This window comes from Prunus persica, chromosome G5 (assembly GCF_000346465.2).
Source record: "Prunus persica cultivar Lovell chromosome G5, Prunus_persica_NCBIv2, whole genome shotgun sequence".
Classification (NCBI taxonomy): domain Eukaryota; kingdom Viridiplantae; phylum Streptophyta; class Magnoliopsida; order Rosales; family Rosaceae; genus Prunus; species Prunus persica.
The window spans coordinates 14,463,811-14,479,530 of NC_034013.1; the positions used below are offsets into that span (position 1 = coordinate 14,463,811).

Below are 15,720 nucleotides of genomic sequence, written 5' to 3' on the forward strand. Positions count from 1 at the left end.
TTACAGTACTTGCAGCCGCCGTGTTGCTTGTTTTGGGGGATTTTGTAGCAACTTCTGCCTTTGTTCCAGTTGGTAATGGTTTTTCATGTCAGTAGTTATTGGGTTTGAGAATTTCATCCGCCATGTATTAGCGTTCGTGTACGCATGAATCGATTTTTTTTTTGTGGCATGAAATAAGGTGGTAAGCAGAGCACTTCAGCTTTTGTGCCTGACAGTAAAGATTCAAGATACACATCTTCAAGAAGAGAAGGTTGCTTTTTGGATGTCAAAATATGAACCTTAAAAAAGGCAGGCAAGTGCTGCTGAGATTGAGGAGGCTGCAACAAACAAGAAAATTTACAAGGCCACCACCCCCACCGATCAGAAATTCCTTTGGGATATGGTCTGCTCCCCCTGCCCCTCCTCCATCACTCACTGCATGATTAGCCATGCATCTTTTTTCATTTGGAAAATCAATCTACGCAAGAAAATTCTACTTTTTAAATAAAATTATCAGAACCCATGTGTCAAATTATGTTCTTTCAGTTCCATTTGGTTCACTTGAAGAGTATTGCCGTAGTATAGCCGCGCGGCTATACCTATTTGACACGTGGCTCAAATGCAAGGCGGGTCCTTTTTAAAAATAGTATAGCCGCACGGCTATACGTCGGGTTTTTATTTAATATAAATAGCCGCCCGGCTATACAGTTTTGACACGTGGCGAACCGGCGCAGCGCCAGGCCGGTCCCTTTTTTATAACATAAATAGCCGCGCGGAGGTTTTTTTATTATACTAATAGTATAGCCGCGCGGCGATACTATTTTTGGACGGCGTGTGACAAACTGCCCCAATTTAGCCTCTAAATAAATCCTCTTGATTTCCACTTCATTCGGTGCTTCAAAAACTTGTTCAGTTCTCATTCCCCTCCTTCCCTTTTGTGTTTCCTCAAATTTCTATTAGCATGCAGATGGCAACAGGGCATCCATCTTCTCGAGTTCTGTATATCCATATATCTCCTCAAGTTTTGTTACTTTCTCATTGAGTGTTTTCTGTTGATCTCCTCGAGTTGTGTAACCAACCACCTCCTTGAGTTTTGTTTCCCAGTCCATAAGTATTTTGTTCGTCCCCTCCTAGATTGGTTTCATCTCTTTTCTGCTTGGGCTGAAGCCTTAGCTCTGAGACCTGCAATCCAACTGGTAATGTGAGTATCACTCATTTGAGAATTCTGGGCAAGTTCCAGTGTTAATGCCTTCCTCTTCTTTTGTTAAGAACATATGAGTTCTTCCCATATAAGCTATCATATTCAATTTTCAACAAAACTATCAGAACCCATGTGTCAAAAATTGATGTCCTAACTTAAAAGTTATGTTCTTTCATTTCCATTTGCTTCACTTGGACCTCTCCAAGGTTTATTTATCTTTATCAAGAACCAAGCAGTTGCATGCTTTGATTCTCAAGACCCATCTCTCCCACGACCCATTTTATGCAACTAAAATCGTTAGATTCTATGCAGTCAATGGTGACCTTCACTCTGCTTGTAAGCTGTTCGATGAAAGTCCCAGCCAAAGCGTCTACCTTTGGAACTCCATAATTCGAGCGCACGCTCAAGCCCACAAATTTGATGAAGCATTTTCTCTGTTTACTAAGATGCTTAGAACCGAAATCAAACCTGATAACTTCACTTATGCTTGCATTATACGTGCATGCTCTGAGAGCTTTGATTTGGAAGGACTGAAGCTTGTCCATTGTGGAGTAACAGTTTCAGGGTTAGGATTGGACTCTATTTGTAGCAGTGCACTTGTTACAGCTTATTCAAAACTCGGCCTTGTTGATAAAGCAAGTAGGGTGTTTTATGGGACACCACAGCAGGATTTGGTTTTGTGGAATTCTATAATTTCAGGTTATGGAAACTGTGGACGTTGGGACAAAGGGTTGCAACTGTTTAGTGAGATGAGAAGCATGGAGATGATGCCGGATGGATACACAATTGTTGGGTTGCTTTCGGGTTTATCGGATTCCAGCTTGATAACTATTGGCCAAGGACTACATGGTCTTTGTTTGAAATGTAATTTAGATTCTAATGCTCATGTAAGCAGTGTACTTGTGAGCATGTATTCAAGATGCATGTGTATGAACTCTGCACATAGAGTTTTTAGTGGTTTGTTCCAGCCCGATTTAGTTACATGGTCTGCTTTGATAACTGGGTATTCACAGTCTGGGGATTATGGTAAGGCATTGTTCTTCTTCAAGAATTTGAACATGGAAGGTAAGAAGGCTGATTCCATTTTGATTGCCAGTGTGTTGGCTGCTGGTGCTCAGATAGCAAATGTAGGGCCTGGCTGTGAGATACATGCTTATGTTCTTCGACATGGACTTGAATCTCATGTCATGATTTCCTCTGCTCTAATAGCCATGTATTCGAAGTGCGGTTTCTTGGGCATGGGGACTCGTGTGTTTGAGATCATGCCAGAAAAGAATATTATTTCCTACAATTCATTAATATTGGGTCTTGGTTTGCATGGACTTGCCTCTGAGGCCTTTAGAATGTTTGATGAGATACTGAGAAACGGGTTAAAACCTGATGAATATACTTTTACTGCTCTCCTTGGTGCATGCTGCCATGCTGGCCTTGTCAAAGATGGCCGTGAAATTTTCAGAAGAATGAAGGATGAGTTTTGCATTCAACCTAGAACAGAGCATTATGTTCATATGGTAAAACTTCTTGGGATGGAAGGAGGGTTGGAAGAGGCTTACAATCTAATCTTGTCCTTGCCAGAACCAGTGGACTGCGGCATTTGGGGAGCCCTGTTATTGTGCTGCGATGTCTGTGGAAATTCTGAGCTGGCAGAAATTGTAGCCCAGAGGCTCTTTGAGAGTAGTTCTGAGAAAGGTGCTTATAGGGTCATGCTTTCTAATATATATGCTGGCGATGAGAGGTGGGATGATGCAAAGAAGTTGAGAGATCACATAACAGAAGGCAAACTGAGGAAGATAACGGGGCTTAGCTGGATTAAAGGTAGTGAATTATTGTTTCATCAAAATCTTCCTTATATTGGGGTGAATTATTGTTTCATCAAAATCTTCCTTGTATTGGGCTATAAACATCAATTCACAAGCTATCTTTGCTACGAATACGAATGATAGATTTCTTTTAAAGTACTGAAATTTGAAAAGGCCCTTACTTTCTGAGATAAGCAAAATGGTTTGGAATCTTGAATTGGTTTTGTTTGTCTTAACTTCGTGTTTTATCATCTATAACATCAAGTCCTCTTATGGCCTGATATACAGACTCCATTGTATGAAGAAACACAAATATACCAGAAAGCTTATAACTTTATCCTTTCAGTGGCATTGGCTCACCCCTCCATCCGAGCTTCTCCAAAACTTTATTATATCTTTATATTTCTTTACCGGTGGCCAATTGTTGCACCATAGATATGGTAATAAATGATATATTTGGTATGTGCCTAATTTTGTAATTCTCCTCTCCACCATCAGGTTTTAGCCGTTCTGCTTGATCATCCAGTAAAGGCAACAAGTCTAACTGCTGCAATGTGGTGGCAAACTGCAAACCTTCAGGTAACATCCTCTGCCGCACGCAGACAACTGTGCAAGTGGAGGAAGTTCAAGCTAGGTAGTGCTCCCTCTTCAAGTTGCGTCCAGTACTCAAGAACATGAAGCAAAGCTGAGAACCTCGAGCTTGGGAAACCCACCAGCACTACAGAACTCTTTCCCCATTCGTTTTGCATCATAAGCATTCCAAGGGGTCAGATTTTTCAAGTTGGGTAGCAGATGAAGTACCAATTTCGAGTTCTCAGACATATGAGAGTTGCCTAATCTTAAATTTGTAAGCCTTTCCGAGGAACCAAATGAAGTAGGTAGCTTTTCTAGGACGCCTTCTAGGCGAAGCTTTTGAAGAAATGGTGGAGGTGAGAATGAATCCAGGAGGATAAGGTTTCCCTTGTTGAAGGCGTGTTTAGCTTCAATTGACAAGGAAGGAAGAGCCGGCATCTTTGTAATGGAGACAAATAGCTCACTGATATTCTCTTCAGCCACATCCATCACTCCAAGTCTTCTGAGCTGTATCAGGTTACCTAATTCTTCAGCAATTCCACCACCAGCATGTATAGCTGTGAGGGACAGAAGATTTTTTAAGCTTCCTATTCCTGCAGGTAGCTTCATCCCATGAACATCTTGGAACATGCTCTTGAACATTTTGAGGTGCCTCAACCTTACAAGATTGAGTATCTCGTCCGACAAGGCTGTTAAACACCCACACCATCTGATATTGAAAGTTTGTAGTGCTTTTAGCATGCATATTAAAAGGTACAAACTAACTATTTAAGAGTGCATGAGGTTTATCAGGTCTCGCACTTCATCTGGTAACCTTTTAATCTTGGTACCTTCTAGATCTAGCACTCTTAAATAGTTTGTACCATTAAACTGTAACCAATTACCATCATAGCGAAAATGATTATGATTTCCAACAGGAGCAAAGAAGTAGGTTGAAGTTGGAGATTGTTCAAGTGGGATGAGAGTTTTGTGATGTCCGAAGACTCTGAACAAATTAAAGCCCGAACAGTTGGTAAGGTTCCTTCTTCCAATTGGTGAAGACAGAATTCTCAGAAAGGAGATGGGAGCTGCAATCTAGTCCCTCTGCAAGCGCGGTCATCCTTAACTTGAAGCATTCCCCGGCTGATCAATTCATATATATTTTCTTCTGCTACATCCTCCATGATCTGCCCTGCGTTTGCTTGTACCAGTCCTTGGGCCAGTAGTAACCAAATAAGTTTCCCTTTCGGAATCCAGTGGTTCTCAGGGAAGATGGAACATTACATTAAGCATTGGAGAAGATAATCAGGTAAATCTCTGTAGCATAATTGCAATGGAACAGATGAAGAAGAAGCTGATGTCTCACCTTCTTTACTCTCTTGAGAGTCTTTGTTTTCTTCCATCCCTCCTTCAATGGTGTTTGAACTAGCCATAGAGTTCTAAAAACTGTGTTTTGCATTTATAGAACAGATGATAGCAATATATAATGGGTAGAGTCGTCAGACCTTATGTTATAGGGTATGTTAAAGTCCAGCGTGTTGTAGTCTTGTAGAATAATTTCTAAGAAAGCTTCAAGGAGAGCAAACAAGGTGACATATACTACAAAACATAGCATATATATCCAAACTAAAATTACGATGTAGAGTCTAACGATGCTACATGATATGACTTTGTGATTGTAACAGATGCTTGTAATTTGTGATGGTTGAGCTTTGTATGGCAAACAGTCTGCTTGTCTTGCTATACAAACAAAATCCTCCACACTGATCTTGTAAACTAGATTTAATATAAACTTTTCCATGTGAATAAAAATCAAAGAAGATGAGTGCATAAATTTATGAAATTATCAGTTTTATGAATCGTTGGATTTTATGCAGTCAATGATGATCCTCACTCAGCTTGTAAGTTGTTTGAGTAAAGTCCCAGCCAAAGCTTCTATCTTCGGAATTCCATTATTGGAGCCCACGCTCAAACCCACAAATTTGAGAATGCATTTTCTCTTGTATGGTCAAAATCTTCTTCGTTTTTTAGATAATTGAAATGCTTTGCAATATGGGATTGTTGAGTGCTTGTTCTACCTTCTGGTTTTGTAAGCAGCTCTGTGGTGATGCATAAAGAAGCCCAGAGATAGCTAACTTGTAAATTGTAATCACTCTATTAGTTTAACAAAACAAATCGGCTAACAAACATCAATCTGTTTTCCTCAACATTTATCTAACTGATGGTTACAAACGAAAAAAAGTTTAAAAATTGCATACATAATAGAAAACACCAACTCCTTTTATGGCTTGATAAATTGTGTGAGAAACACATTATTTTAGAAAGCTTGTGACTTTTATCATTTCACCCACATGGGGATCCCTCTCCCTGAGCTTTAAAGACTTCTTCTACCATAGACGTGGTCATCACTCTCCCTTAGCTTTAACGAGTTCTTCCACCATAGACGTGGTCATCAATCTAATCATTGGAATGTGGCTAATTTTGTAGTTTTCCTCTCCACCATCAGGTTTCAGACGCTCTGCATGATCATGCAGCAAAGGCAGCAAATCCAAACGCTGCAGTGTTGTGAGGAACTGCAAGCCTTCAGGTAACATCCTCAGCCTCAGACAATTGCGTACATAGAGGTATTTCAAGCTAGGTAGTGCCCCCTCTTCAAGCTCTGTCCACTCCTCAAGAACACGAGAAGCAATGGTGAGTTCCTCGAGCTTGGCAAACCCACCAGCGCTACAGAACTCTTTTCCTATTTGTTTTCCATCATAAGCATGCCAAAGGCTTAGATTTTTCAAGTTGGGTAGCAGTTGAAGTACCGAAAACTGGTTCTCAGGCATGTGAGAGAATCCTAATCTCAAGTTTGTTAGCCTTTCCAAGGAACCAAACCAAGAAGGTAGCTTTTCTAGGACGCCTTCCAGGCGAAGCTTTTGAAGAAATGGTGGGGGCGAGAATGAATCCAGGAGGACAAGTTTTCCCTCGTTGAAGGTGTGAATTGATTCTAGAGACAAGGAAAGAAGTCCAGACATCTTAGTTATGGAGGCAAGTAGCTCACTGATATTCTCTTCAGCCACATCCATCACTCCAAGTCTTCTGAGCTGTATCAGGTTACCTAATTCTTCTGCAATTCCACCACCAGCATGTACCCCTGTAAGGGTCAGAAGATTTGCGAAGCTTCCTCCTATTCCTGGAGGTAGCTTCACCCCCTGAACATTTTGGAACCAGTTCTTGTACATTTTGAGGTGCCTCAACCTGACAAGATTGAGTATCTGGTCTGGCAAGGCTGTTAAATGCCCACACCATCTGATATCGAAAGTTTGTAGGGCTTTTAATCTGCCGAGTCCCTCTGGAAGCTCTTCTATATCAGTGTGGTTCAAGCCAAGATAGATGAGGCTTATCAGATCTCCCACTTCATCTGGTAACCTTTTGATTTTGGTACGCTCAAGATCTAGCACTCTTAAAGAGTTTGCACCATTAAACTTGAGCCAGTTACCATCGTCTTGAGAAAGATTTTTCCTGAGCAGGAATAAAGAAGTAGGTTGATGATTATTCAAGTGGGCTAACTGTTCTGTGATGTCTGAACAAACGAAAGCCCGAAAGGTTGCAACATCTCCTTCCTCCATTTGTTGAACACAGAATTTTCGAACAGGAGAGGGGACCTGCAATCTAGTCCTTACACTAGATTGTTGCTCCTTGAGTTGAAGCATTCCCTGGCTTATCAATTCAAATATGTTTTCTTCAGCTACATCCTCCATAACATGCCCTGCTTTTTCTTGTATCAGTCCTTGGGCCACAAGCAACCGAATAAGTTTCCCTTTGGAAATGCCATCAGGGAGGATGCAACAATACATTAAGCAGTTTTGAAGGTAATCAGGCAAATCTCTGTAGCATAATTGCAATGGAAGAGGTGAAGAAGAAGCCGATGTTTCCCCTTCTTCGTTTTCTTGGGAATTTTCGGTTTCTTCCATCTCTCCTTCTATGGCATTTGAACTAGCCATAGAGTTCTAGACACTGTGTTTTGCATACATAGAAGAGAAAGAAATATATAATGTTATAGGGTATGGTTAAGTTAAAGAGTACAAGTTAATATGCTTTGCCGTTTGCGAGGACAGCAACAAGAGGTGGCGGACAACACAAAGCATATATTTCCGAATTTGTTTAACTACGAAGAGTTTTAACAATGATGCATGTTGTGACTTTGTGATGGTTGAGCTTTGTATGCCAATTGGAAAGCAGCCTGCTTTTCTTGCCTACATATACAAACAAATCCCCACATCTTGCTACGACAGCCAAGCTCTTGTCACTGCAGAAAATGCCAAGAGACTCGTTATAATTTGTAAAATTAGATTTAATAAAGAAATTTCATGTAATAAAATGTAAAGAGAAGATGAATTAACATTTTATTTCATTCAATGGCTACCCTGCCGGCCTGCCTTCTTGTCATGCAACATAAGGCCCATTGCGGTTCTTATTAAAGGCCACAACACCCAGACTCAGCAAAGCTCCAGCCATGGCCCTGTATGGCCCTTGCATTTGAGAGGAAAAACTGGCCTTATTCTATTATTTTGATTTGAGTTTGTCAATGGAGTATAACTCAGTTAGTTAAACTTTTTCATCTCCACCTAAATGGGTAGAAGTTCGAAACTCTATGCACCTAATGAATGTTTGTATAAAACTCCCCTTTTCCAATCGCTTGTAAAAAAAAAACTTGTAAAACTGAGTATAAGGATCAACATATATATTTATATAAGAGCAACTCCACTCATTTGCCCTTAGCCATGGCAAGGGGGGGAGCTAGGGCAGCCACTATTCACGTGAATAGTAGTTGCCCTTGCAAATAGTATTTTGTGTTTCCACCCATTGCCATGGCTAAGGGCAATTACTATTTATTTTTTCACAACTTTTTTTTACTTAAATTATTAATTTGGATAATATTTTCGGATAAGATTTTTGGTTCCTACGTGTCAATACTATTCATATCGGATAAGATTTTATTTTATTAGTTGTATTGGTTGGTATTTATAGAAAAAAAAAGTATGAGGATTTGGTGTTAAAAATGAAGAGTATTGGTTGGTATTTATAGACACGGGCGGACCCATAATTTTTTTAGCGGATGTGCAATATTGGCTAAGTATGAAAAATGGTTTTTCGGAATAATCATTTTCTCAAGATAATTTTTGGCTGCTTTTATTCCTTACACATCAAATAAGAAAACTTGATTTTATGAGATTTTAATATGAAGTATATATTGACTTAATGAGCCATCATTTTTAGCCTAAATCGTATTTTGCACTAAAACCGATTTTTCATATTTTGATTTGGTGGGAATTTGATTTTCTAGTATTTTTATTTGAATTCAAATGGGGGGTACTTCCTTATTTACATTGTAAACTTAAGTAAATGGAGTAATATAAAAATAAATGAAAGTAAAAGGACAAAGACATTTACTTAAATATTGAAAATGGAAATAAGGTATAGAGAAAAGAAAAAAAATTCAGTAATTTTTTTGGTATTTTTTTAAAAGTTTTTACTCTTTTTTTTTCATTTTTTTATTGCAGAAAAATTGACTGCCGTTGGATTGAAGGAAAAAATCAGATCGGAAGCTAGTCGTTGGCGGCTAATATAGCGCGAGGCTGACGCCAGCGATGACATCACCAACCCTCGAGCTCGCGCTCGGGCCAAACTCCACCTCGAGCCAGCCCAGTTTGGTGGCCCCCACCTCTTGCCCGGGCTACCTTTTACTGCTAGAAACGCCTTTTTCTCCCAAACCTCCTCCAGTCCGAGTCCAGCCTTAGCTGCTGGACTTGCTCTAAGGGTTGGATAGAAAGTCAAACATAACTATTTGTCGGGAAAATGATTGATTAGAAAGGGTTGAGTAGAAAGCCGAACATATTTACTTTAGGTTTTATCCCTCATTTGATTGATGATCTTTAGGATTCAATTTCATCATTTTTCAGCTCTATCAACTGCAGCCCATTATTAGGATCATGTTCATGCACCTGATTACCCTAACTAAAATTATGTTTCATTCAAATTACACCCATCCCATCCTTCTATCTTTGTCAACAGAATGCAAGCAAGCCCTACAACGTTGTGTGTTTCTTCTTCTTTTTTCGGCTGATAGCTACTTTACCCATTTGACCAAATGGATTTGATGATATAACAAAAACATCGTCTCCCTTCAAAAACTTGAAAAAGGTTCATGGACACTCATCCAAAATAGTGTTTTCCCATCCTAAAAAGCATGCATAGTATTTCAACCTAATTGAATAATCCAACGAATGATAAAACGAATTAAGTATCGGCCAATAAGAAATGCTCTAATGATTATGGCTCCATAACTAAATATGAAAATATTCAAGTTAGGTATTGCACCTCCTCCATTGGCCCCATAAGCCACATGGTTTGTATGTGGAGAATCCCGGCAGGTTTTCAAAAACCTTAGTCTCCCTCAGAAAAGAAGCTAAAGAAAAGAAAAGATAAGTGAGTGCTTCTGAAATGGCTAAAAGTATTTTTTGACAATCAAAAGCATTTCTTACATTGTTTAGTAGAAAAGTTTAGAAGTGCTTCTAGGTCGAAGCGCTTTCAAGAGAAGCACATGCTTTGTGCTTCTTCAGAAAACATTCCTAAGTGTTTTTCCATGAAACAATTGGATTTCTTATGAAAATTTCAACATCTTTATAATAAAAGTGCTTTTATTAGAAGCACTTATGAGCGAAAGTGTTTTATAAAGAAGCAGTTGCAAACGAGCTTATTAATTGAAAAGAAAAAAAGAATATGGAAATTTGTATGTATATATAACCAGAAACTGGAAATTAATTGGAGCCCTTATCCTAGGGAAGATTAATGGTTGGGAGTGATTGGGACTAACAACAAAATAGTCCAAGAAAACATTTCACTATCAAGGCCCCGCCAAGTTGGGGAGGCTATACATGTAGGTTTTCTTTACAGCATACCTCCTTTTTATGGTAATTGCTTAAGTATTTCAAATATGTTTTTATTTAGTAAAAGTTTGACCATTAATTTCTTAATGATCTTATTTGCTTATCTATACATGCATTATAGATATATGTATACATCTTATAGCCTAAGGATTAGCAAATTGGGTTGTGCTGGTCACAATCATGTTGTCAAGTCCATTTGTTACAAAAATCTGGATGGATCCATTGGCTGAAAGCAACCCCTGCAAACCTTGGACCAGCCTATTTCACTTAGAGCTGTATTTAGTCCATTGGGTGTTGACAAGTTTTTTGTTTTTCTGTTTTCCTTTTCTTTTTGTTCATATCAAATAAATAAAAAATTCAGCATGCAGAAGAAATTGATGAAATGTGTTCTATCTCACGCGACATGAATTTGAAAGAAGTAAGGCCATTCAACCACTTTCAGCAAAAAGGAGCAGCAAGTAAGGTATAGAGAATATAAAAAATACCCTAGTTTCATAGATCTTCTTCTTCTTCTTCTTCTTCTTCTTTTTTTTCTTCTTTTTTTCTGGTCAGCAACAAGTGAGTTGATAACAGTAACTCAACTGAAGCATCGGATTAACATGGAGAGGCAGCTTGATATGACTCTGATTGGATTGAGGGAGATGTGATATTCAACCAATATTTACAAATTGCAGTGCGAGTAAAAACCATTTTGTCGGGCTCCATTATTGTACTGTTTGCTTTGTGATGCTCGATACATCGGATTTTCAAACAAAAACGCAAGTTACAGTAATGGACTATATATGCTCTTTTAAGCCAAAATTAATCTCCAAATTAAGTATTAGCAGATGATATTTTGAAGATCAAGAGAGATTGATGAAGAATTTGTATTTAATACCTTGCTTTGGCTTCATTTAATTGCCCACATACACTACATTTCGTTTTAGTTTATGAAATTCAATGTTGAGTGGGGATTAGGGATATTATAATTTTAGATTGAATGTACCTCCTTTTTATTTATACAAACGATGTTCTACTTTAATTTAATGTAAATTACGGGAAGGGGGGGATTCAAACTTAGGTGCATGGTGGAGAGCACATCTGCTCTAGCTAACTTAGCTAATGTCTGCTAATATACCTCCTTATTAGTTTGAGAAAACGCATGTTGCAATTAGAAGGTCTATTTTAGTGTATAATTAATCAATGTTTAATTTTGAATGTGTAGCTATTTATGTAGATGTTACCTGAATATGCATGAGATAAAAAAGATGGGGGTGGAATGAAAAAAGGGAGACCTGGTCACCCCCTTGATATTATTGTTAGATGCAGAGTCATAGTCATTCTTTTTTAGTGTACCTCTCCCATTTATTACTTTGTCTTTTGCCTTCATTCTTTCTCCCATCCACTAAATACTCTACTCTTTGCCTCTTACTCTCTACCATAACCTTTTGTCACAGAACTTTCAGCTGCTATATAGCTACTTCTCTCTTCTCTCTCCCCCTCCTCCCTCCAATTAGGGTTTCCACTTTGAGAGAGATTATCATATCTCCCTTCCAGAGACAAATCTGTGTTACTCCTTCAATTGGCTAAGGCTAGCTAACTGGCTAAGAGGCTAGCTACTAGATATAATATCTACATATATCTTGGAAGGAACAAAGAACAGCTACAGTCTACAGCTCTTAATTTCTCGCAAGAGCTCCTCCACAAGGGAAAAAGGTAAAATTCCCTTTTTTCATAGCTTTCATCAGAGAGACATAGATCCCAGGTAAACATGTGATGTAGCTTGTCCTTTCTATGTTAATTATTCCTTAATTCCATTCTCTCTGCTGCTTTCTTTTTTCTTTTGAGGGGGGGCACAAGGCTGAAAAAGATATATAACAAGATCCTTGAGCTTTGCTTAACTTAGACTTTAATTTCCATGTTCTTGGACCTTTATATATCAACAAAAGATGTGTAAACACACCTATAATGGGTGAGTTGCACTAGCTAGTCAGATCCAAGTTAAACTGACTAATTTGAGAAGGATGTATATATGATGCCTATGATGACCTTTTTATACATAAAATTGCTATAATTTTGCTCATGCATCAATTCTTCAAAGTGGCTGGGGATGGTGTGGGAGGAGAGAGAGAGAGAGAGAGTGTGGAAAAATTATATAATTAGAAAAGACAAAATTGGAAACCAAAATTAAGGAAACATGCAGATGGCCCTGCAGGGGAGAGCGATCGAGGCATAGCAGCTGTGATGAGAGCATCGCATGTGAGAATTCATTAAAAAAAAAAATTTATATAAAAAGATGGAAAAAGACAAGATGATGAGAGCCAGAAAACAATCAAGCGAAGAATTTTAGATTCAAGAGCTAGCATGATATGCATGAGTTAATTATGAGTTTTATACATACATATATGTGTGTGTGTGTGTGTGTGTGTGTGTGTGTGAGAGAGAGAGAGAGAGAGAGAGAGAGTACAGTGACGAGGTTGGTGGTAATTTTTTTCCAAATTAGTGTCTGATTAAACTCCAGTAGCTAAGTATATGTGTGTGTGTGGTTCTGATCTTCCTGCACTAATCAAAATTATCTTGATGCCTCCAACAATACACACACACACAAAAAAAAGAGTTGCAAATATGTTGTATACTATTTTTTATAATACACACAAATAAAGGATTGACTTACAAAAAATGTTTGATGTGGTGCTAGTGTGTTAATTTGTTCAGAGATTAGCTTTGGTGTGCAGTGAAAAATCAAAATGGCATCCTCCAGCTCCTCCTATAACTCTCCCTGCGCTGCCTGCAAGTTTTTGAGGAGAAAATGCATGCCGGGCTGCATTTTCGCACCTTACTTCCCACCGGAGGAGCCCCAGAAATTCGCCAATGTTCACAAGATCTTTGGGGCCAGCAATGTGACCAAGCTTCTCAACGAGCTCCTGCCTCATCAGCGCGAGGACGCCGTGAACTCCCTGGCCTATGAGGCGGAGGCACGAGTCAGGGACCCGGTGTATGGGTGTGTTGGAGCCATTTCTTTCCTCCAAAGGCAGGTCCAGAGGCTCCAGAAGGAGCTTGACTCTGCCAATGCTGACCTCATCCGCTATGCCTGCAACGAAATCACAACAGCAACGGTGTTGCCAACAGGGCTAAATTCGGTGATTCAGCCGAATATGGCTCCTCGGAGAAGGTCGGTTGATCATCATCCTCATCACCAGTTTTACCAACAAATAAACAATACTAGTACTACTGGAGGAGCTTTCTCAGCTCCCTATCTTCCATGGAATGATATTCATAACCGGTCTGGGGACATTAACGAAGGAGGAGGAGATGGCAGAATGTGAAGTGAGATTTGAGACCCTAGCTACCTCATCACAATAATTGACAAAGGTAAATAAAACCCAATTTAGCTAGGGTTTGGTTTCTGATAGCACTCTATTGGTGGTGCCAGGCAGGTCATGTGGTGTTCTATATATATATATATATATATATATATGCTTATTAAGTTGTAGAAGTACTCAGTCAGCAGGGTCTCTAGCCTCACGTGTAGTAGTTACACTACTCTTCTATATATAATTTCGTGCGAGCTATATTTATATATAGCCAGATGGCTTTAGTAATCCCATTGTTTCCAAGTATATAATTTGGTGGGTTCAGTGCTAGCTATATGTATGTATATACCTAAATTATGTAAACCTAAATAAGCAGAGAAACTTGTTGTAAGGGGATAATACTATTTTATTATTTTCGGCCAATAACGTTATACCATGTGGAAAAGTTATCACTTGTATCGTAGCGTTATTGGTCGAGGATTACAAAACAGTGTTATTCTTGTTTCACGCAAGTGTTTCTCCTGAATAAGACTTACCCTCAGATCGATGGAGTAGATCTCTTAATATTGTGTCATAATGCAACTGTACATATGGAGTATATATGAAGGCATGCGCATGCGCCATGCGGGGGTTGACATTCTTTATCTGTATCTTAATTATATAAAAACATACAATATTACTTGATCATAAACACTAAAGAGGATTCTTTTTTCTTTGTGGTGTGGCTAAGTATATATAGGGGCTTAGTCCTCTTTTCACCCTATATATTCTCACCCTTTGCTTCTGCTGCTTTAATTGCATGTTGTGATGAGGACCACTTTACATATTTATATTCAATTTAAATAATTCTAGTAGCTCATTGATAGCCGCTGGTTTGCAATATAAATTAATAAAAATAAGTTAACCTATCAAGCTAATCATGGTCCTATTGGTCTTTTGATCACAAGTTTCATGAATGGTATCGATGGTGAAGCCTCTCTTAAACATCAGTTAGCTTTTTTACTTTATATTGGAAAAACAAAAAATTAATAACCCATTCAAATAAATATAATAAAAGATAGCAGAAGGAGAAACAGTGTGTGTTTCAACCTTTTGTGCGTGCATATATTCTAACATGTTTGAATTCTAGTGTTTATCATGTACTTGATTGGGTGAATCTGTTTCTCCTAATATATATTATTTCATATATATATATATATATATGTATGTTTGTGGGAGTATAGTTGCAGAGATATCTGAAACAGTACAATCTACAGTCCATTCCTCATTGGATCCGATACATAAAGCACTGTAGTTGTTCCATCTCCAACTACAGCCAAGTATTTGTACTGTACCCAAAACTTACCGGACAACACAGTGAAACCTGGATATAAATACATAACTTTTTTATGATGCTCAGGTCAGGTTACGCTATAAAAATGTGTAATTAGGGTTAATTCCAAACAAGTAATGAAACCCAGCAAAGCAATTAGGGTTAGGGTTTCATTAATATATATATGCTTCCAAGGTCAGAGGGGGTGACTTGAACTTGTGCAGATTAAGCGTTTGAGATTAGACAACACATTGTGTGAGATTGTGTCTGAGGGAGAGAGGTGACTTTGATTTGAATTTCCTTATATTCTTCGACTTCCCTGTCTAATTCTACTCATTCCATTGATATGTTTTTTTCCTTCTTTTTCGTAATCTGTAGCGGCACCAAACTTTCATCATTCAAAAACACGCACACCATGTTTCCTGTTTCTCTCTTCACTTTTGTCAGTCCTCTCTCTCTCTCTCTCTCTCACTCACACAGAAAGATATTACACTCATACAAATCAAGAAAAGTTAAACCTGTCTTCTATTTCTCTCTCATACACACAATTCACACACACACACACACACACGTATGTACAGAGTCTGAAAGAATCGTATCTGGATCTGGGTCAGGCAGTGGTTCTAGTGAGAGTCAAGTCCATTGTCCTCCA

General features: G+C 38.6%; 4 protein-coding genes across 11 annotated transcripts; 2 read left to right on the top strand and 2 right to left on the bottom strand.

Annotated features, from left to right (window-relative positions):
• On the top strand, positions 881–5,356 carry LOC18777033 (putative pentatricopeptide repeat-containing protein At1g64310). 2 transcript variants are annotated; one of them, XR_002271881.1, is made up of 3 exons: positions 881–2,995; positions 3,478–4,305; positions 4,470–5,356. XR_002271881.1 is itself a non-coding variant. In XM_020564832.1 (2 exons), the coding sequence occupies exons 1-2, from the start codon at positions 1,345–1,347 to the stop codon at positions 3,495–3,497; spliced, it is 1,671 nt and encodes a 556-aa protein (XP_020420421.1). In that variant the 5' UTR covers positions 881–1,344; the 3' UTR covers positions 3,498–5,356. The 2 variants fall into 2 exon arrangements, 1 of the variants encoding a protein (XP_020420421.1); XM_020564832.1 differs by having other exon boundaries at positions 3,478–5,356.
• On the bottom strand, positions 3,633–4,308 carry LOC18777872 (probable disease resistance protein RF45). The gene has a single exon (XM_007208717.2). The coding sequence runs from the start codon at positions 4,291–4,293 to the stop codon at positions 3,646–3,648; it is 648 nt and encodes a 215-aa protein (XP_007208779.2). The 5' UTR covers positions 4,294–4,308; the 3' UTR covers positions 3,633–3,645.
• On the bottom strand, positions 5,873–7,804 carry LOC18775650 (disease resistance protein RPM1). The gene has a single exon (XM_007209986.2). The coding sequence runs from the start codon at positions 7,515–7,517 to the stop codon at positions 5,937–5,939; it is 1,581 nt and encodes a 526-aa protein (XP_007210048.2). The 5' UTR covers positions 7,518–7,804; the 3' UTR covers positions 5,873–5,936.
• On the top strand, positions 11,824–14,447 carry LOC18776871 (protein LATERAL ORGAN BOUNDARIES). 7 transcript variants are annotated; one of them, XM_020564838.1, is made up of 2 exons: positions 11,824–12,207; positions 13,178–14,447. In XM_020564838.1, the coding sequence occupies exon 2, from the start codon at positions 13,190–13,192 to the stop codon at positions 13,766–13,768; it is 579 nt and encodes a 192-aa protein (XP_020420427.1). In that variant the 5' UTR covers positions 11,824–12,207; positions 13,178–13,189; the 3' UTR covers positions 13,769–14,447. The 7 variants fall into 7 exon arrangements, with proteins under 7 accessions (XP_020420427.1, XP_020420424.1, XP_020420422.1 ...); XM_020564835.1 differs by having other exon boundaries at positions 11,824–12,158; positions 13,141–14,447; XM_020564833.1 differs by having other exon boundaries at positions 11,824–12,158; positions 13,158–14,447.